This window comes from Nerophis ophidion, linkage group LG07 (genome assembly GCF_033978795.1).
Source record: "Nerophis ophidion isolate RoL-2023_Sa linkage group LG07, RoL_Noph_v1.0, whole genome shotgun sequence".
Lineage (NCBI taxonomy): Eukaryota > Metazoa > Chordata > Actinopteri > Syngnathiformes > Syngnathidae > Nerophis > Nerophis ophidion.
This window is the reverse complement of record NC_084617.1, coordinates 4,569,870-4,591,969: the sequence shown is the minus strand read 5'-3', so window position 1 is coordinate 4,591,969 and position 22,100 is coordinate 4,569,870. Positions and strand designations below refer to the sequence as shown.

Sequence of the window (22,100 nt, the reverse complement as noted above, 5' to 3'; positions counted from 1 at the left end):
TGTTGACATCATTATAACACTTATATAAGACTTTCAAAATCATTTTGATAGTAGGCTAATATAGCTAATATAGACACTTAGATCATGTGTTGTCTTCATTATAACACTTATACAAGACTTTTAAAGTTATCTTGATAGTAGGCTAATATAGCTAATATAGACACTTAGATCATGTGTTGTCTTCATTATAACACTTATATAAGACGTTAAAGTCATTTTGATAGTAGGCTAATGTATCTGATATAGGCACTTTCATCATGTGTTGCTTTCATTATAACACTTATATAAGACTTTTGAAGTCATTTTAATAGTAGGCCAATACAGCTAATATAGACACGTACATCATCTTATGTCATGTGTTGCCTTCATTATAACACTTATATAAGACTTTTAAAGTATTTTTGATAGTAGGCTAATATAGCTTATATAGACACTTACATCATGTGTTGACATCATTATAACACTTATATAAGACTTTTAAAATATTTTTGATAGTAGGCTAGTATAACTAATATAGACACTTACATCACGTGTTGCCTTCATTATAACACTTATATAAGACTTTTAAAGACATTTTGATAGTAGGCTAGTATAACTAATATAGACACTTACGTCACGTGTTGCTTTCATTATAACACTTATATAAGACTTTTAAAGACATTTTGATAGTAGGCGAGTATAACTAATATAGACACTTACATCATGTGTTGCCTTCATTATAACACTTATATAAGACTTTTAAAGTCATTTTAATAGTAGGCCAATATAGTTAATATAGACACTTACATCATGTGTTGTATTCATTATAACACTTATATAAGGTTTTTAAAGTAATTTTGATAGTAGGCCAAAATAGCTAATATAGACACTTACATCATGTGTTGCCTTCATTATAACACTTATATAAGACTTTTAAAGTCATTTTAATAGTAGGCCAATATAGTTAATATAGACACTTACATCATGTGTTGCCTTCATTATAACACTTATATAAGACTTTTAAAGTCATTTTGATAATAGGCTAATATAGGTAATATAGACACTTTCATTATGTTTTGCCTTCATTATAACACTTATACAAGACTTTTAAAGTCATTTTGATAGTAGGCTATTATAGGTAATACAGACACTTACATCATGTGTTGCCTTCATTATAGCACTTATATAAGACTTTTAAAGTCATTTTGATAATAGGCTAATATGGCTAACATAGGCACTTTCATCATGTGTTGCCGTCATTATAACACTTATATAAGACTTTTGAAGTCATTTTAATAGTAGGCCAATGTAGCCAATATAGACACTTACATCATGTGTTGCCTTCATTATAACACTTATATAAGACTTTTTAATTATTTTTGATAGTAGGTTAATATAGCTAATATAGACACTTACATCATGTGTTGTCTTCTTTATAACACTTATATAAGAGTTTCAAAATCATTTTGATAGTAGGCTAATATAACTAATATAGACACTTTCAACATGTGTTGCCTTCTTTATAACACTTATATAAGAGTTTCAAAATCATTTTGATAGTAGGCTAATATAACTAATATAGACACTTTCAACATGTGTTGCCTTCTTTATAACACTTATATAAGAGTTTCAAAATCATTTTGATAGTAGGCTAATATAACTTATATAGACACTTACATCATGTGTTGCCTTCATTATAACACTTATATAAGACTTTTAAAGTCATTTTGATAGTAGGCTAATATAGCTAATATAGACACTTTCAACATGTGTTGCCTTCTTTATAACACTTATATAAGACTTTTAATGTTTTGCAGCTCCAGACAGATTTAAAAAAAGTTCTTGTGTTCCAATGTGTCTCTTTCAACATTCTGCGCTGCTTTAAACGAACATCACAAACAGTCGGATGTTTTGTCGTACGACATTTACACATCAAGTCCACTCGCTTATGTTGTAGTCTTAAATAATGAAGAACTTTGCTCGAAGGCCAGGATGAATAATTGATTGTGTTTTCACACACGGCTAAACTGGAGATTTAACACACAAAAAAACAAATGGGGTGACGATGATGATGATGATGATGAGGCGAAAAGCTTTTAGTCTAATTCTTACACAAGCAGGGGGGTGTGGGACCGGTATTTTTCAAAGGAGGTATAGTACGGAATATGATTCATTATTATGGCGGTTCTATACTAATACTGGTACAACTCTAGTGTGAATATATAATATTATACCTCTGGCTTGGATGTTGGAAGGATGGCAAGAAGTTGGTCCATCATTTCATTAAAAAAGAGCAACCAGAGATGCACAAAGTGTCAATTCATCCTGTTCGGGCCCTCGATTGAACACAAGGGTGTCCAAAAAATGTTTTAACGGCCCCATGGTACATTCTAAATATATGATAAAAAATAATAAAAAATGTAAAAAGTGGTAAAAAAGAGCAAACAGGTGAAATGTAACAAGAAAATGTTACAATGTTGACCCTAATAACACAAAGCTGTGTTTCTTTAAAAAAAATAATAATGAATCAAAAACAATGTTATTATGAATTATTGACCTATTCAATGCTCCAATTAGGTCACATGAAAATTGTCCAGGGTGTACCCTGCCTTCCGCCCGATTGTAGCTGAGATAGGCGCCAGTGCCCCCCGCGACCCCGAAAGGGAATAAGCGGTAGAAAATGGATGGATGGATGGAAATATTCCACTTTGAGATATTTTGGGGGGGAAAATGTTGCATATTTTGTGTTTGCCCTATGAAAAACTAAGTTGTTGTTTTTTAAAGGGGAGAATTATCACAATTTCAAAAGGGTTAAAAACAATAAAAACCAGTTCCCAGTGGCTTATTGTATTTTTTGAAGTTTTTTTCCAAATTTTTGCGGTCTCGGAATATCCCTAAATAAAGCTTTAAAGTGCCTTATTTTCGGCTCTCTGCGAAGACACTGACCATTTCCCTGTGACGTCACACAGTGCTGCCAATGTAAACAAACAATGGGAATACCACAGCAAGATATAGCGACATTAGCTCGGATTCAAACTCGGATTTCAGCGACTTAAGCGATTCAACAGATTACGCATGTATTGAAACAGATGGTTGGAGTATGAAAATATTGAAGAAAAAACAGAAGCTATTGACGCTATTCATAGCCATAGCATGGCCGAATAGCTGCGTTAGCATCGCCGGTAAAATGTGCCGACCAAACGATCAGGACTTTCGCATCTTTTGACACTGGAGCAACTTAAATCCGTCGATTGGTAAGTGTTTGTTTCGCATTAAATGTGGGTGGAAGGAAACGTAATATAGTTGCAAATGCATCTACAGCAGGGGTGCCCATTACGTCGATCGCGAGCTACCAGTCGACCGCGGGGGGTGTGTCAGTCGATCTCCAGCCAGGCTTTTAAAAAAAATAGACCTAAAAATGAGTGATCATCAATCTTCACCAAGATGTCACTTAAATGACGTTCACGGTACCGGAGGGTCTTGTGAGATGACGCTGGCTGCTGCAAGATCATTATTATGAAAATATGACCGAGAGGAAGGCGAGAAACACTTTTTATTTCAACAGACTCTCGCGCCGTACCTTCCGTCAAAACTCTAAAGGCCGACTGCACATTTCCTATCTTCACAATAAAAGCCCTGCTTCATGCTGCCTGCGTTAACTAAATACAGAGTCTCGGAAAACTGGCGTGCACATCACTTGTGATTGTGAAGATAGGAAATGTGCAGTCGGCCTTTAGAGTTTTGACGGAAGGGACGGCGCGAGAGTCTGTTGAAATAAAAAGTGTTTCTTGCCTTCCTCTCGGTCATATTTTCATAATAATGAACTGGCAGCAGCCAGCGTCATCTCACAAGACCCTCGGGTGCCGTGAATGTCAATCAAGCAAGCTACGGAATTTGCCGCCAATGTTTTTCTCGTAAAGTGTATGGAAGCTGGATGAATTAGATGCCAAAAAGCAACCACTTTCATGTGGTATTGTACAGAAAGGATCGAGCCTGAGTGGAGGCCTAAATGTAGAATTTTTTATACATATGTTGTGTCACTTTACTTTCTGCATTTGCGCCACCATTACTAGTTCACGGTGGCAGAGGGGTTAGTGCGTCTGCCTCACAATACGAAAGGTCCTGCAATTCTGGGTTCAAATCCAGGCTCGGGATCTTTCTGTGTGGAGTTTGCATGTTCTCCCCGTGAATGCGTGGGTTCCCTCCGGGTACTCCAGCTCCTTCCACCTCCAAAGACATGCACCTGGGGATAGGCCCCTCCCACCTCCAAAGACATGCACCTGGGGATTGGCCCCTCCCACTTCCAAAGACATGCACCTGGGGATAGGCTCCTCCCACTTCCAAAGACATGCACCTGGGGATTGGCCCCTCCCACTTCCAAAGACATGCACCTGGGGATAGGCCCCTCCCACCTCCAAAGACATGCACCTGGGGAATAGGCCCCTCCCACTTCCAAAGACATGCACCTGGGGATAGGCTCCTCCCACTTCCAAAGACATGCACCTGGGTATAGGTTGATTGGCAACACTAAATGGTCCCTAGTGTGTGAATGTTGTCTGTCTGTCTGTGTTGGCCCTGTGATGAGGTGGCGACTTGTCCAGGGTGTACCCCGCCTTCCGCCCGATTGTAGCTGAGATAGGCGCCAGCGCCCCCCCGTGACCCCAAAAGGGAATAAGCGGTAGAAAATGGATGGACGGATGGATGTTGTATTGGTTTTTAGAATAAAAAATATCAAAATAGCCTCCACTTGTTTTGATTTTCAGTGTGCGGCCCTCAGTGGAAAAAGTTTGGACACCCCTGATCTAAAGTATGCTTTGAATTGTGGCCCCCCCCCCCCCCCCCGTCTTCAATTGGCAGCCCTGTTTTAGTGCGTATTTATTCTGTATTATTACTAAATGTATTATTGTCTGAATGTGTCCACCTCTTTTTACTTCACATTATGTGGGGCTTGAAATGAAGCAGCAATAAAACCTGCCGTGTAAAACACATCAACGGAGGATACTGATCCCGCCCAACTATACTTTTTTCTTTACAAGTGTGTGTGTTTGTGTGTGTTCTTCTATTTATACCATTCTTGAGATATCAACAAAGAAAAGTATCTTCCTTATGAGGAACGGTGAACGGAAAACCATTGCATCTAACAGGGAGCCAAATACCAGAGTCCGTGAACATTGCTCCAAAGTCAGGATATTTTGTCGATTTAATGTGCGTACAAAAGTAAACATTGACAGGTGCAAAGGCAGCAAAAACACTATGCTACTAAGGCTATAGTGGCCATTAACAGTTAGCTTTTACAGCTAGGTTGCCCAAAAGGCGGCACAGGGGCCATCTGTGGTCCCTAACTCCTTTTGTCACCGCCCTTAAGCACGTTACAGAAAACACAAAATAGAGATCTCATTTGCACGCAGGGTGGGAAAATTATCAAAAGTGCCCCCCATCTGGTCAACATATGAAATAACAAGTGTGTGTAAAAATTTGAAGTGCTCCCCCCTCTGATCAACATATGAAATAACAAGTGTGTGAAACAAATTGAAATGTGCCCCCATTGGCACAAATATATTTAAATATAATAAATATGTATCTATCTGTAATAACTTGAAGTAAATAATGAAGATTAAAAACCAATTACAAACAAAAAAATTAAAACATTAATCAACTAAAAGCAGTCTTTTTCTTACAATGTGTCAACTTTTTCTTATAAATTGGGAACAATTTCTCATATTCTTTGTGTCGGTAATATTGCAATATTTTCCTGTACAATTATTACTCAATATAAAACTATTACCTTTTAATGCAAAATGGTGACATTTGGCATTTAAAATCCTGACTTTATCACAATATTGCAATTAATTTTGCTGTTTTTGTAAAATAGTGATTTTTTTTATAGTAAAATGATGACTTTTGTCATAATTTTGCTGAAGTAAAATTCCAATGATAACATTTGTCATATAAAATCCTGACTTTCATCACAACATGGCCAATGTTTTTAATTGTTGAGTAATATGATGACTTTTGTCATAATTATAATATTATAATATTATAATTTAGCCAAAATCTTAAAGTGTTCTTATAAAACTGTGACTTTTGTCGAGTAAAATTACGACTCTTTTCGTAAAATTGCCAACATTTTGAGCTTTTCTTGGAAAATTGCAACTGTTTTTGAGTATGTTATTTACATGCTTTTATTTTGTTACCTTTTAATGCAAAATGGTGACATTTGGCATTTAAAATCCTGACTTTATCACAATATTTCAATTAATTTTGCTGTTCTTGTAAAATAGTGATTTTTTTTAAAAAGTAAAATTATGACTTTTGTCATAATTTTGCTGAATTAAAATTCCAATGATAACATTTGTCATATAAAATCCTGACTTTCATCACAATATTGCCAATGTTTTTAATTGTTGAGTAATATGATGACTTTTGTCATAATTATAATATTATAATATTATAATTTAGACAAAATCTTAAAGTGTTCTTATAAAACTGTGACTTTTGTCGAGTAAAATTACGACTCTTTTCATAAAATTGCCATCATTTTCAGCTTTTCTTGGAAAATTGCAACTGTTTTTGAGTATGTTATTTACATGCTTTTATTTTGTTACCTTTTAATGCAAAATGGTGACATTTGGCATTTAAAATCCTGACTTTATCACAATATTGCAATTAATTTTGCTGTTTTTGTAAAATAGTGATTTTTTTTATAGTAAAATGATGACTTTTGTCATAATTTTGCTGAAGTAAAATTCCAATGATAACATTTGTCATATAAAATCCTGACTTTCATCACAACATGGCCAATGTTTTTAATTGTTGAGTAATATGATGACTTTTGTCATAATTATAATATTATAATATTATAATTTAGCCAAAATCTTAAAGTGTTCTTATAAAACTGTGACTTTTGTCGAGTAAAATTACGACTCTTTTCGTAAAATTGCCAACATTTTGAGCTTTTCTTGGAAAATTGCAACTGTTTTTGAGTATGTTATTTACATGCTTTTATTTTGTTACCTTTTAATGCAAAATGGTGACATTTGGCATTTAAAATCCTGACTTTATCACAATATTTCAATTAATTTTGCTGTTCTTGTAAAATAGTGATTTTTTTTAAAAAGTAAAATTATGACTTTTGTCATAATTTTGCTGAATTAAAATTCCAATGATAACATTTGTCATATAAAATCCTGACTTTCATCACAATATTGCCAATGTTTTTAATTGTTGAGTAATATGATGACTTTTGTCATAATTATAATATTATAATATTATAATTTAGACAAAATCTTAAAGTGTTCTTATAAAACTGTGACTTTTGTCGAGTAAAATTACGACTCTTTTCATAAAATTGCCATCATTTTCAGCTTTTCTTGGAAAATTGCAACTGTTTTTGAGTATGTTATTTACATGCTTTTATTTTGTTACCTTTTAATGCAAAATGGTGACATTTGGCATTTAAAATCCTGACTTTATCACAATATTGCAATTAATTTTGCTGTTTTTGTAAAATAGTGATTTTTTTTATAGTAAAATGATGACTTTTGTCATAATTTTGCTGAAGTAAAATTCCAATGATAACATTTGTCATATAAAATCCTGACTTTCATCACAACATGGCCAATGTTTTTAATTGTTGAGTAATATGATGACTTTTGTCATAATTATAATATTATAATATTATAATTTAGCCAAAATCTTAAAGTGTTCTTATAAAACTGTGACTTTTGTCGAGTAAAATTACGACTCTTTTCGTAAAATTGCCAACATTTTGAGCTTTTCTTGGAAAATTGCAACTGTTTTTGAGTATGTTATTTACATGCTTTTATTTTGTTACCTTTTAATGCAAAATGGTGACATTTGGCATTTAAAATCCTGACTTTATCACAATATTTCAATTAATTTTGCTGTTCTTGTAAAATAGTGATTTTTTTTAAAAAGTAAAATTATGACTTTTGTCATAATTTTGCTGAATTAAAATTCCAATGATAACATTTGTCATATAAAATCCTGACTTTCATCACAATATTGCCAATGTTTTTAATTGTTGAGTAATATGATGACTTTTGTCATAATTATAATATTATAATATTATAATTTAGACAAAATCTTAAAGTGTTCTTATAAAACTGTGACTTTTGTCGAGTAAAATTACGACTCTTTTCATAAAATTGCCATCATTTTCAGCTTTTCTTGGAAAATTGCAACTGTTTTTGAGTATGTTATTTACATGCTTTTATTTTGTTACCTTTTAATGCAAAATGGTGACATTTGGCATTTAAAATCCTGACTTTATCACAATATTGCAATTAATTTTGCTGTTTTTGTAAAATAGTGATTTTTTTTTTATAGTAAAATGATGACTTTTGTCATAATTTTGCTGAAGTAAAATTCCAATGATAACATTTGTCATATAAAATCCTGACTTTCATCACAATATTGCCAATGTTTTTAATTGTTGAGTAATATGATGACTTTTGTCATAATTATAATATAATAATATTATAATTTAGACAAAATCTTAAAGTGTTCTTATAAAACTGTGACTTTTGTCGAGTAAAATTACGACTCTTTTAATAAAATTGCCAACATTTTGAGCTTTTCTTGGAAAATTGCAACTGTTTTTGAGTATGTTATTTACATGCTTTTATTTTGTTACCTTTTAATGCAAAATGGTGACATTTGGCATTTAAATCCTGACTTTATCACAATATTGCAATTAATTTTGCTGTTCTTGTAAAATAGTGATTTTTTTTTTAAAGTAAAATTATGACTTTTGTCATAATTTTGCTGAAGTAAAATTCCAATGATAACATTTGTCATATAAAATCCTGACTTTCATCACAACATGGCCAATGTTTTTAATTGTTGAGTAATATGATGACTTTTGTCATAATTATAATATTATAATATTATAATTTAGACAAAATCTTAAAGTGTTTTTATAAAACTGTGACTTTTGTCGAGTAAAATTACGACTCTTTTCGTAAAATTGCCAACATTTTGAGCTTTTCTTGTAAAATCGCAACTGTTTTTGAGTATGTTATTTACATGCTTTTATTTTGTTACCTTTTAATGCAAAATGGTGATATTTGGCATTTAAAATCCTGACTTTATCACAATATTGCAATTAATTTTGCTGTTTTTGTAAAATAGTGATTTTTTTTTTAAAGTAAAATTAAGACTTTTGTCATAATTTTGCTGAAGTAAAATTCCAATGATAACATTTGTCATATAAAATCCTGACTTTCATCAAAACATGGCCAATGTTTTTAATTGTTGAGTAATATGATGACTTTAGTCATAATTATAATATTATAATATTATAATTTAGCCAAAATCTTAAAGTGTTCTTATAAAATTGTGACTTTTGTCGAGTAAAATTACGACTCTTTTCATAAAATTACCATCATTTTCAGCTTTTCTTGGAAAATTGCAACTGTTTTTGAGTATGTTATTTACATGCTTTTATTTTGTTACCTTTTAATGCAAAACGGTGACATTTGGCATTTAAAATCCTGACTTTATCACAATATTGCAATTAATTTTGCTGTTTTTGTAAAATAGTGATTTTTTTATAGTAAAATGATGACTTTTGTCATAATTTTGCTGAAGTAAAATTCCAATGATAACATTTGTCATATAAAATCCTGACTTTCATCACAACATGGCCAATGTTTTTAATTGTTGAGTAATATGATGACTTTTGTCATAATTATAATATTATAATATTATAATTTAGCCAAAATCTTAAAGTTTTCTTATAAAATTGTGACTTTTGTTGAGTAAAATTACGACTCATTTCGTAAAATTGCCATCATTTTCAGCTTTTCTTGGAAAATTGCAACTGTTTTTGAGTATGTTATTTACATGCTTTTATTTTGTTACCTTTTAATGCAAAATGGTGACATTTGGCATTTAAAATCCTGACTTTACCTCAATATTGCAATTAATTTTGCTGTTTTTGTAAAATAGTGATTTTTTTTATAGTAAAATGATGACTTTTGTCATAATTTTGCTGAAGTAAAATTCCAATGATAACATTTGTCATATAAAATCCTGACTTTCATCACAACATGGCCAATGTTTTTAATTGTTGAGTAATATGATGACTTTTGTCATAATTATAATATTATAATATTATAATTTAGCCAAAATCTTAAAGTGTTCTTATAAAACTGTGACTTTTGTCGAGTAAAATTACGACTCTTTTCATAAAATTACCATCATTTTCAGCTTTTCTTGGAAAATTGCAACTGTTTTTGAGTATGTTATTTACATGCTTTTATTTTGTTACCTTTTAATGCAAAATGGTGACATTTGGCATTTAAATACAGACTTTATCTCAATATTGCAATTAATTTTGCTGTTTTTGTAAAATAGTGATTTTTTTATAGTAAAATGATGACTTTTGTCATAATTTTGCTGAAGTAAAATTCCAATGATAACATTTGTCATATAAAATCCTGACTTTCATCACAACATGGCCAATGTTTTTAATTGTTGAGTAATATGATGACTTTTGTCATAATTATAATATAATAATATTATAATTTAGCCAAAATCTTAAAGTGTTCTTATAAAACTGGGACTTTTGTCGAGTAAAATTACGACTCTTTTCATAAAATTGCCAACATTTTGAGTTTTTCTTGGAAAATCGCAACTGTTTTTGAGTGTGACAATCATTGGTACTTTGACTTTTACTTTAAAATTCAAACTTTTATCATAATGTTGCATACGATCAGTTTTGGGATTTTTTTTAATGCAAAATTTTGACTTCCGTTGTGTAAAATTCCGACTTTTATTACAATGCCAAAATTCTAAGTATTTCTTGTGAAAATGTGACCTATATATATATATATATATATATATATACATATATACATACATATATATATATATATTAGGGGTGGGCAAATTAATGCGTTAATTACGAGTTAACTCATCAATCTATTAACGCCGACAATTATTTTATCGCACATTTGCGTATGTTATTTACATGCTTTTATTTTTGATAGCGTCGAGGGGCTCTTGGTAAAGATGGAACTTTTGGCAAAAATACCGGACAATTCTGCAAATTTCCTTGCCGGCTTACAGCGTGGTCACTCCGGGATCACTTACGACCGCCAGACAATTCTGGATGTGGATAGATCGGGCCGTTTTGGACTGAATGAGGCGTGCTAGCTAGCATGGGAATACTTTGCCGGCTACATCCAGCGGCCTGTGAAGCAGCGGAGTATATGTGTTGTCTGTCTATTTATGAATAATGCAGACCAGGAGTGTTGGCTGAGTTCTTAACGTTTGCTTTCAGAGCGTGCATATCACAACATACAAGATGCCGTCATGGCAACACAACCTATACCGGGCTACGGCGCATGCTCCTCACTCCTGTTGCATGCTGGGTAGGGTAGTTCTTTTTTTCCCCTGGCTCATAACATCACAATATAGTACCATGTATATGATGCCTTCAGTTTATCAAAGCACCAAGCTTTGATAAATTCTCATATCAATTCCTAGATATGGTCATAATTATTTTAAGTGCACTACGCAGAATAAACACAACATTATTAATATTGCTACTACGGATAATTTGATCCAAAATTCCCTAAAACAGCCCACTACCTATAATATAGGTTTTTTAAACATAAGATCCCTGATAAAAAAAAAAATTCTGCTGTTACCTCAGAAATTGCCTGTTCAGATGTTATGATTGTGGCTCAGAGATTTGTATGTAGATTATATTTATTTTCCATAACAAACAGGATAACTTAAATACCCTGGCAGTGGCAATAAGCTTAAATGTTTGTATTTACATTTTTGGAGTTGATTTTTCCTAAAATATGCTATTTAACTGCTACTGTTTAACAAGGACTGATTTAAATTGTGTTTGCACAACCAATGTTTTGGCGCTTTTGTTCATGTGGGAGAATATTCCAATAAAGGTGCACTACACACTACTTTTGAATTCATTATTGGGCTTTGCGTATACAATGCAGTTAATCGCGATTAATCGGAGAAATAGTGCGATTAACTTCGATTAACATTTTTAATTGTTGCCCAGTAAATAATGACGTCTAAAAAACTATCAAAAGCAAGAAATCCCAAACAATAATTAATTAAAAGCTTACCTTTTTATATTTACATAGTATGTATATATTATTAATGTTGTAAATACACATCTTTATGTATCTAGAAAGGCTGGTCCTAAAGAGGTAGGCATTTTTCTCAGGTCTCCAGATGGTAAGAAAGACAAAAAATACGTGTGTGTAGTATAAATATTCATACCTTCCATCCTCTCCCTCTGCTCTGACCTGCAGGTTGCGGGAAGCTCACCGGCGTCAGTAATCCCATCACCGTGCGAGCGTCGGGGTCCAGGTTTGGATCCTGGATGACAGATACCATGATCCCCAGCTCTGACAACAGGGTGAGTGGCCTAATCCCTGTCGGTGAACAAATACGGAGGATGAGCGAGAACAAAAGAGCAAAAAGGGGGGGAGGAAGCTCCACACCGCCATGATAAAATGATCACATTGCCACTTTAAATGTAAAAAGTGCTAATTTGCTAAGCTACTAGTACTAAACTGCAACTTAAAAAACACATACAGTTGTGATAGTTGCATCCTGTCGTGTGGGTTCCCAGGACCACCAAGGAAGGACATTTTGCTCTTGAGCAGATTTGACTCTGGTTTATTTTTCAATAAACACGCTTCAGTGTAGATCGGATCGCTTTGCATCTGCTCCTTTCCACTGATCACTCACGGTCCACTCTTTCAGCCGCCGTCCTCCTCTCTGGCTCGCTCTCTGTCGCTCTTTGATCGCTCTTCATCTGCTCTTGCTGGCTCTCCAACTCCTTCATTTAAGTCTCACCTTAAAACTCATCTGTATACTCTAGCCTTTAAATAGACCTCCTTTTTAGACCAGTTGATCTGCCGCTTCTTTTCTTTCACCTATGTCCCCCCCCTCCCTTGTGGAGGGGGTCCGGTCCGATGACCATGGATGAAGTACTGGCTGTCCAGAGTCGAGACCCAGGATGGACCGCTCGTCGGGACCCAGGATGGACCGCTCGCCTGTATCGGTTGGGGACATCTCTACGCTGCTGATCCGCTTGAGATGGTTTCCTGTGGACGGGACTCTCGCTGCTGTCTTGGATCCGCTTGAACTGAACTCTCGCGGCTGTGTTGGAGCCACTATGGATTGAACTTTCACAGTATCATGTTAGACCCGCTCGACATCCATTGCTTTCGGTCCCCTAGAGGGGGGGGGGGGTTGCCCACATCTGAGGTCCTCTCCAAGGTTTCTCATAGTCAGCATTGTCACTGGCGTCTCACTGGATGTGAATTCTCCCTGCCCACTGGGTGTGAGTTTTCCTTGCCCTTTTGTGGGTTCTTCCGAGGATGTTGTAGTCGTAATGATTTGTGCAGCCCTTTGAGACATTTGTGATTTGGGACTATATAAATAAACATTGATTGATTGATTCCTCCTCCTTCTCCCCTTTTATACAGCGTGAAGAGATGAGTTAATTGTGTGCCGGTGCGAGATCCGGGCACGCCCCGCCTCTTTGCCGCCATCTTGGGCCGGGTTACAGCGTGCCCTTCCCCACAACAGTATTTTAGATGAAAATAACAACATTTCTTATACATCCAATACGTTGTGAATTATGTGAATTATATTTATATAGCGCTTTTCTCTAGTGACTCAAAGCGCTTTACATAGTGAAACCCATCTAAGTTACATTTAAACCAGTGTGGGTGGCACTGGGAGCAGGTGGGTAAAGTGTCTTGCCCAAGGACACAACGGTAGTGACTAGGATGGCACAAGCGGGAATCGAACCTGCAACCCTCAAGTTGCTGGCACGGCCACTCTACCAACCGAGCTATGCCGCCCCTAGTTTCTGTGGAGGTTGCCCTCTAGTGGGTTCTGCGGATCGCCACACACTGATTTATTTTCATCAATATCAGACAGTCTTTCCTTCCCGAGTCCGTGTCTCTCTTGCTCTGGCTCCCATTCCAACTCCAACCCCGTGTCTCGTGCCGGCTGCTGCTCATAAAAGGCGGCAGGAGATGAGATAACCAGGCCCACCTGGGCCATCCACTCACCTTCACAGTTTCCTTGGATTGATTTAGTATATATGTATAGTACAGGCCAACAGTTTGGACACACTTTCTCATTCAATCTGTTTTTCATTATTTTCATGACTATTTTCATTGTAGATAGTCACATCAAAACTATAAATGAACACATGTAGAGTTATGTATTTAACAAAAAAACAAAAAAAATGTTGAAATAACTGAAAACTAGTTTTATATTCTACTTTCTTCAAAATAGCCACCCTTTGCTCTGACTACTTTTTCGCACACTCTCCATGAGCTTCAAGAGGTAGTCACCTGACATGGTTTTTACTTCACAGGTGTGCTTGAAGCTTATCCGGAGAATGCCAAGAGTGTGCAAAAACGTAATAAAAGCAAAGGGTGGCTATTTTGCAGAAACGAGAATATAAAACATGTACATATAACTCCACGTGTGTTCATGTATTTTTGACGATACATTGTCAAAAATATTTGGCTACCAATCCAAATGATCAGAATCAGGTATCTGGGTTTGGATGTTGCCAGGAGAACGGTACATTTCGTGGAGAAGGAACTATGGTGTGGGGTTGTTTTTCAGGAGTCGGGCTTGGCCCCCTTAATTTCAGTAAAAGGAGCTTTGAATGCTCCAGGATACCAAAACATTTTTGGACAATTCCATGCTCCCAACCTTGTGGGAACAGTTTGGAGCGGGCCCCTTTCCATTCCAACATGACTGTGCACCAGTCATGTCCATAAAGACATGGATGACAGCGTCTGGTGCGGATCAACTTGACTGGCCTGCACAGAGTCCTAACCTGAACCCGATCGAACACCTTTGGGATGAATTAGAGCGGAGACTGAGAGCCAGGGCTTCACTGTGTGACCTCGCCAATGCGCTTTTGGAAGAATGGTGGGAAAATTCATATAAAGACACTCAGCAACCTTGTGGACAGCCTTCCCAGAAGAGTTGGAATAGCTGCAAAAGGTGGACCCACATCATATTGAACCCTATGGGTTAGGAATGGGATGGGAGATATATATATATATATATATATATATATATATATATATATATATATATATATATATATATATATATATATATATATATATATACACACTGTAATTTTACTTATCTTTACCATATATATATATATACATATATATATATATATATATATATATATATATATATATATATATATATATATATATGTATATATGTATATATATGTATATATATATATATATATATATATATATATATATATACACACACAGGTATATGTATATATATATATATATGTATATATATATATATATATATATATATACATATATATATATATATATACATATATATATATATATATATATATACATATATATATATATATATATATACATATATATATATATATTTATTTATATATATATATATATATATATATATATATATATATATATATATATATATATATATATATATAGGCACCAGCACCTCCCGCGACCCCAAAGGGATATAAGCGGTAGAAAAATGGATGGATGGATGGATCTTCAAATTAATGGCAATGAAAGTTAATGTATTTGTTTCAAACACACATTGCAACAGAAAACCTTTATTTATTTATTTTTACAAATCCACTAAGTTTTGATGAGAGGACTAAAAAGAAAACATGGAAATATTTCTCTATTAGTTACAAAAATAAACATATTTTTTAGAAAATAAACGCAACGTTGCAATCATTCTCAATAATTTTTCATGAAATTATTAAAATAAAAAATATTGCAAAAGTACTCATCTTTACTCCCCTTTGGTAATAAATGTACCAGGAATTACCTTTTTTTTATGTGCATTTACCCCCCCATTGGATGACTGGAGGGTAAATATAACACCACTCACCTCTGACAGGGTGGCAATGTTCCAGTCTAGAAAGTCTGGATGACATTTAATGGTAATGTCTGACCTTTACAAACATTTATTACAACATCATCTCGGGAAATGAAAAACAAATATCTTTCACATCCAGTTAATTCTGATGTAAGGTTACAGAATAACACCTTCAAACTACCGTACTACTCACAAATGAACATTTATTTTCCCATCTAACTGTCATGTTTATGTGATCATGTTTTGTTTTAGTCATGTTATGTTTGTTTTTTTGGCCACTCAGTTCCTGTTTTTGCACTTCCTGGTTTGTTTTGTCACCATGACTACCCATTAGTTTTCACCTGTCCTCATGTCTCACACCTGTTTTCACATATCACCACAGTATTATTTAAGCCTGTCTGTTTCTGTTGTTCATGCTGGCAACATCACCCTCCATCACCTGCTACGCACCTTGTAATCCATGCCAATGATCCATGTCCCGTTCTCGTTCCGTTCCAAGTAAGTTGTATCGTTATTTATGCCACAGTGCAAGTTTTTGTTTTATGTTTGCCTTAGTGCGAGTTTTGTATTCACAGCCAAGTTTTTGTACCGCCATCGTGCCCGCCTTTTGGCGAATTAAGCGCCTTTCTGTTTATCTCGCTGGAAGGGATGACGTCAGAATGTGACGTCGCCGAGGTAACACACCCACCATTTTCATTTTCAACACATTACAAACACCGGGTCTCAGCTCTGTTATTTTCCGTTTTTTTTTTACTATTTTTGGGAACCTTGGAGACATCATGCCTCCACGGTGTGTTGTCGGAGGGTGTAACAACACTAACAGGGAGGGATTCAAGTTGCACCACTGGCCCCAAGATGCCAAAGTGTCTGCCGCCAGACCCCCATTGAATGTGCCAGAGTGTCTCCACATTTTACCGGCGATGACAGACATGGCACAGAGATGTATGGATAACCTGCAGATGCATTTGCAACGATAGTCACAGTAATCACAAAGGTGAGTTTTGTTGATGTTGACTGCCAGCTAATCGATGCTAACATGCTACGCTAATCGATGCTAACATGCTATTTACCGGCGGTGCTAGAGCAGACATGGCACAGAGATGTATGGATAACCTGTAGATGCATTTGCAACTATATTACGTTTCCTTCCACCCACATTTAATGCAAAACAAACACTTACCAATCGACGGATTTAAGTTGCTCCAGTGTCAAAAGATGCGAAAGTCCTGATCGTTTGGTCCGCACATTTTACCGGCGATGCTAACGCAGCTATTCGGCCATGCTATGGCTATGAATAGCGTCAATAGCTTCAGTTTCTTCTTCAATATTTTCATACTCCAACCGTCTGTTTCAATACATGCGTAATCTGTTGAATCGCTTAAATCGCTGAAATCCGGGTTTGAATCCGAGCTAATGTCGCTATATCTTGCTGTGGTATTCCCATTGTTTGTTTACATTGGCAGCACTGTGTGACGTCACAGGGAAATGGCCAGTGTCTTCGCAGAGAGACGAAAATAAGGCACTTTAAAGCTTTATTTAGGGATATTCCGAGACCGGTAAAATTTTGAAAAAAAATTCAAAAAATACAAGCCATTGGGAACTGATTTTTATCGTTTTTAACCCTTTTGAAATTGTGATAATGTTCCCCTTTAATAAAACCATACTTCTTACCTTTACGATCTGCATCCTGAAAAAGCTCCACCCGCATGACGTCACGATTCCATTCATCCAACTAACAATTTCCCAAATTCCAAACCAATTTCCGGTTTTCCTTAATTCTTTCTCTTCCAACAGTCAAACTATTCTTACATTTTACTACATTCTCTCAGCATTTCTCTTCAACTTCAGCATCGGAGCATTCACCCGCAAATCACACCTTGCTTTCCCACTGGAGAGGAATTTACCAGGAAAATGACCCTCGTCTGTAATTATCCCATTTGGATGGAAGGAGAGCAAATAAAGAAAATGCAAGCTTCAAAGGACTCCGGCTTATTAGTGATTCCCAAAGCCCAAAAAAAGTCTGCGGGCTATAGAGCGTTTTCCGTTCGGGCTCCAGTACTCTGGAATGCCCTCCCGGTAACAGTTCGAGATGCCACCTCAGTAGAAGCATTTAAGTCTCACCTTAAAACTCATTTGTATACTCTAGCCTTTAAATAGACTCCATTTTTAGACCAGTTGATCTGCCGTTTCTTTTCTTTTTCTTCTATGTCCCACTCTCCCTTGTGGAGGGGGTCCGGTCCGATCCGGTTGCCATGTACTGCTTGCCTGTGTATCGGCTGGGGACATCTCTGCGATGCTGATCCGCCTCCGCTTGGGATGGTTTCCTGCTGGCTCCGCTGTGAACGGGACTCTCGCTGCTGTGTTGGATCCGCTGTGGACTGGACTCTCGCGACTGTGTCGGATCCATTGTGGATTGAACTTTCACAGTATCATGTTAGACCCGCTCGACATCCATTGCTTTCCTCCTCTCCAAGGTTCTCATAGTCATCATTGTCACCGACGTCCCACTGGGTGTGAGTTTTTCCTTGCCCTTATGTGGGCCTACCGAGGATGTCGTGGTGGTTTGTGCAGCCCTTTGAGACACTAGTGATTTAGGGCTATATAAGTAAACATTGATTGATTGATTGCTGACGGGGCATCGAAACTGAAGGTTTAATTGAACCAGGCGACACCTTTTTCTGCTGACCCGGGCGATTTCATGTCGTGTTGCAGCCATTGATCTGTGGGAGTGGGAGTGGGTGTGGGAGTGGGGACGTTGCATCCACTTTGCAGCATGTGCACCCCGCCCCTCCACCCCACCCGTCCACGCTTACAGAAAATCGATCAATTTAGCAGCTCTATCTTTATTTCCTGAAGCGCTCTCAGCAGGATGGCCCACTGACACCCCCCTCCCCCCCACTCATGACGCCCCCACAGAGACCCAGTTCATCTTCTAATTGATTTAATTAAACGGCACTCCACGCGGGTAATTATTTTGCGCTAAACACATCATGGTGGGCGTCGCTGAGAGGGCTGGCATGCTTCACAGGTGCGACATTAAGCACTTGGGTGGCGATAAGAGACCTGGTGGGAGTGAATTGTGGGTAACTGGAGATGACGGAGCATAAAACATCCTGTGCCTGCCAGATAAATCCCGGGGGCTTTGCCCCAGGGGGAAAAGAGCTGAGACGGCCTTTTTTGTTAACTCAAATTGTACGAAAATTGGTTACGGATTGGACTGCAGTTCCTACAAAACACCACTAGGTGGCAGTATTGCTTCAAACAGGAAATGTTTTTTTACGTCATTTTACTTGTATTCTCTTTCGTTATAGACGCTTCTCGTTTGACTTGTAGGAAAGTACACACAACGAGGAAAACGGCGACTTCAAGTCCCAGCACAACTTTGAGCTACAACATGGTTGCAGAAGCCGGAATAAATGCAGACGCCACGTCGCAATAACTTTCAGCCGCAAAACGACACACATCCACAACACAACAGCATGAAGACACAGCAAATGCAACGGTATATATATATATATGAATGTAAATTTATATATACATATATTTATATATATATATATAGAGAGAGAGAGAGAGAGAGAGAGAGAGAGAGACATATATATATGTGTGTGTGTACAGACACACATATATGTATATATTCACATACATTTTTATGTATGTATATATATATAAATATGTACAGATATATATACACACACACACATATCTAGAAATACACATATATATATATATGTATATATATATATATATATAAATATATATATATATGGGTGTGAGTGTGTATGTGCCTGTGTGTGTGTATATATATATATATATATATATATATATATATATATATATATATATATATATATATATATACACACACACACATAAATATATACAAACACATATATATACATACATACATATATATATATTTATATATACATACACACACACATATATAGACACATACCACATATATATATATATATATATATATATATATATATATATATATATATATATATATATATATATATACATATATATATATATACATACAAATATATAAACACATATATATATATATGTGTGAGTGTGTATATATGTGTATATATATACACACAAACATGTAAATATATATAAACATATATATACATACACACATACATATATATATATATATTTATATATACATACACACACAAATATATAGACACATACCACATATATATAATATATATATATATATATACTATATATATATATATATATATATATACACACACACACACATATATATATATATATACACATACATATATATATTCACACACACACGTTTGTGTGAACATATACATATGTATATGTATATATATATATTTATACATACATACACACACAAATATATAGACACATACCACATATATATAATATATATATATACACACACACACATATATATACACATACATATATATATACACACACACACACACACATATGTGTGTGAACATATACATATGTATATGTACATATATATACATATATATATATATACACATACATATATACACACACACACAAAAAAAATATATATATATATACATATACATAAATATACACATACATACATATATATAAACATATACATACATATAAATATAAACACATACATATATATATATGTAGAGCTACATCGATGCATGCTTGGTTATGGTTTAGTCCTATCCATCAATGGCGACAACGACTTTTTACTATCAACTGAGTTAGTGTTTTTTAAAGATTTCTGCGGTGGTGTGCCTCCAACATTTTGTCAACGCAAAAAAAATGTGCCTTGGCTCAAAAAAGTTTAAAAATCACTGATCTAGCGGACACATTTAGAACAGCACTTTCATTCCAAAATCCCAGGTTCATCTTTATACTTACTCGGTCCGTACGTTTGCCACCCCTGATAGACTGTAAATAGGACTTGATCAGTTCTGCAGCAGTAACCTGGTACTCTCTGTCCTACCACAGGTGTGGTCCATGGACGGTTACTTCAAGGGCCGTCGGGTCCTGGAGTACCGCACCATGACCGACTTCATGAAGGGCCAGAACTTTGTCCAGCACCTCCTTCCGCACCCCTGGGCGGGCACGGGCCACGTGGTCTACAACGGCTCGCTGTACTACAACAAGTACCAGAGCAACATCGTCATCAAGTACCACTTCCGTTCCCGCAGCGTGCTGGTGCAGCGCAGCCTGAGCGGCGCCGGCTACAACAACACCTTCCCCTACTCCTGGGGCGGCTCCTCCGACATCGACCTGATGGTGGACGAGAACGGCATGTGGGCGGTTTACACCACCATCCCCAACGCCGGCAACATCGTCATCAGCCGCCTGGAGCCGCAGACTCTGGAGGTGCTGCAGACCTGGGACACCGGCTTCCCCAAGCGCAGCGCCGGCGAGTCCTTCATGATCTGCAGCACGCTCTACGTCACCAACTCCCACCTGGCGGGCGCCAAGATCTACTTCGCCTACTACACCAACACGTCCAGCTACGAGTACACGGACATACCCTTCCACAACCAGTACTCGCATATCTCCATGATGGACTACAACCCCAGGGAGAGGGTCCTCTACACCTGGAACAATGGACATCAGGTGCTCTACAACGTCACACTGTTCCAGGTTATCAAGACTTCTGGGGACTGAGGGCCCGGCCTGGACTGACCAGGTCCAAGCCAGGAGTCGAGGTGCTGGGGTGGGGGGGGATAGTCGTAGGTGTATTTTTTATTCCGTCTTCATAGAGTGCTATTACTCACAAAACACAGCAAGGTCGGTAACGGTACCAAAAAAAAAAGGCGTTTCTGTTTTCTTTTTTGTGATGAGTCAGCATGGTCCATTTTAGTTGTGATGAGAAACAAATAAAACCGTATGTTGACATTTATCACCTTGTGGTTCTTTGTACTGCTAATCGATAGGCGTCTTCCCTCGGGGCAAATTTACCCTTTAAAGTGATCGATAACCTGTGGGATTTTTTTTTTTTTTTTTTTGTCCAAGAGGAGACTGAGGGCACCAACAAAGAAGGAGCACTACAGCAAAGTGGAGACTACGGAGATAAGGCACTGCAAACTAACGTTTTGTCCTTTCTACCCAGATACCAGGGGTAATAATAATAATTATTATGATATATTTTATTT

The 22,100-nt window shown here is 36.0% G+C and overlaps 1 protein-coding gene across 3 annotated transcripts in view; it reads left to right on the top strand.

The window, feature by feature from the left end:
• The window catches only part of olfm2a (olfactomedin 2a), a 247,917-nt gene extending 226,070 nt beyond the window's left edge, over window positions 1-21,847 (top strand). For all 3 annotated transcript variants that reach the window (XM_061905221.1, XM_061905222.1, XM_061905220.1), the window contains exons 5-6: window positions 12,294-12,400; window positions 20,938-21,847. In XM_061905221.1, the coding sequence (XP_061761205.1) occupies window positions 12,294-12,400; window positions 20,938-21,612 (782 nt within the window). In that variant the 3' untranslated portion in view covers window positions 21,613-21,847. The remainder of the gene's footprint in view (window positions 1-12,293; window positions 12,401-20,937) is intronic.
• Window positions 21,848-22,100: the final 253 nt, after the last annotated feature.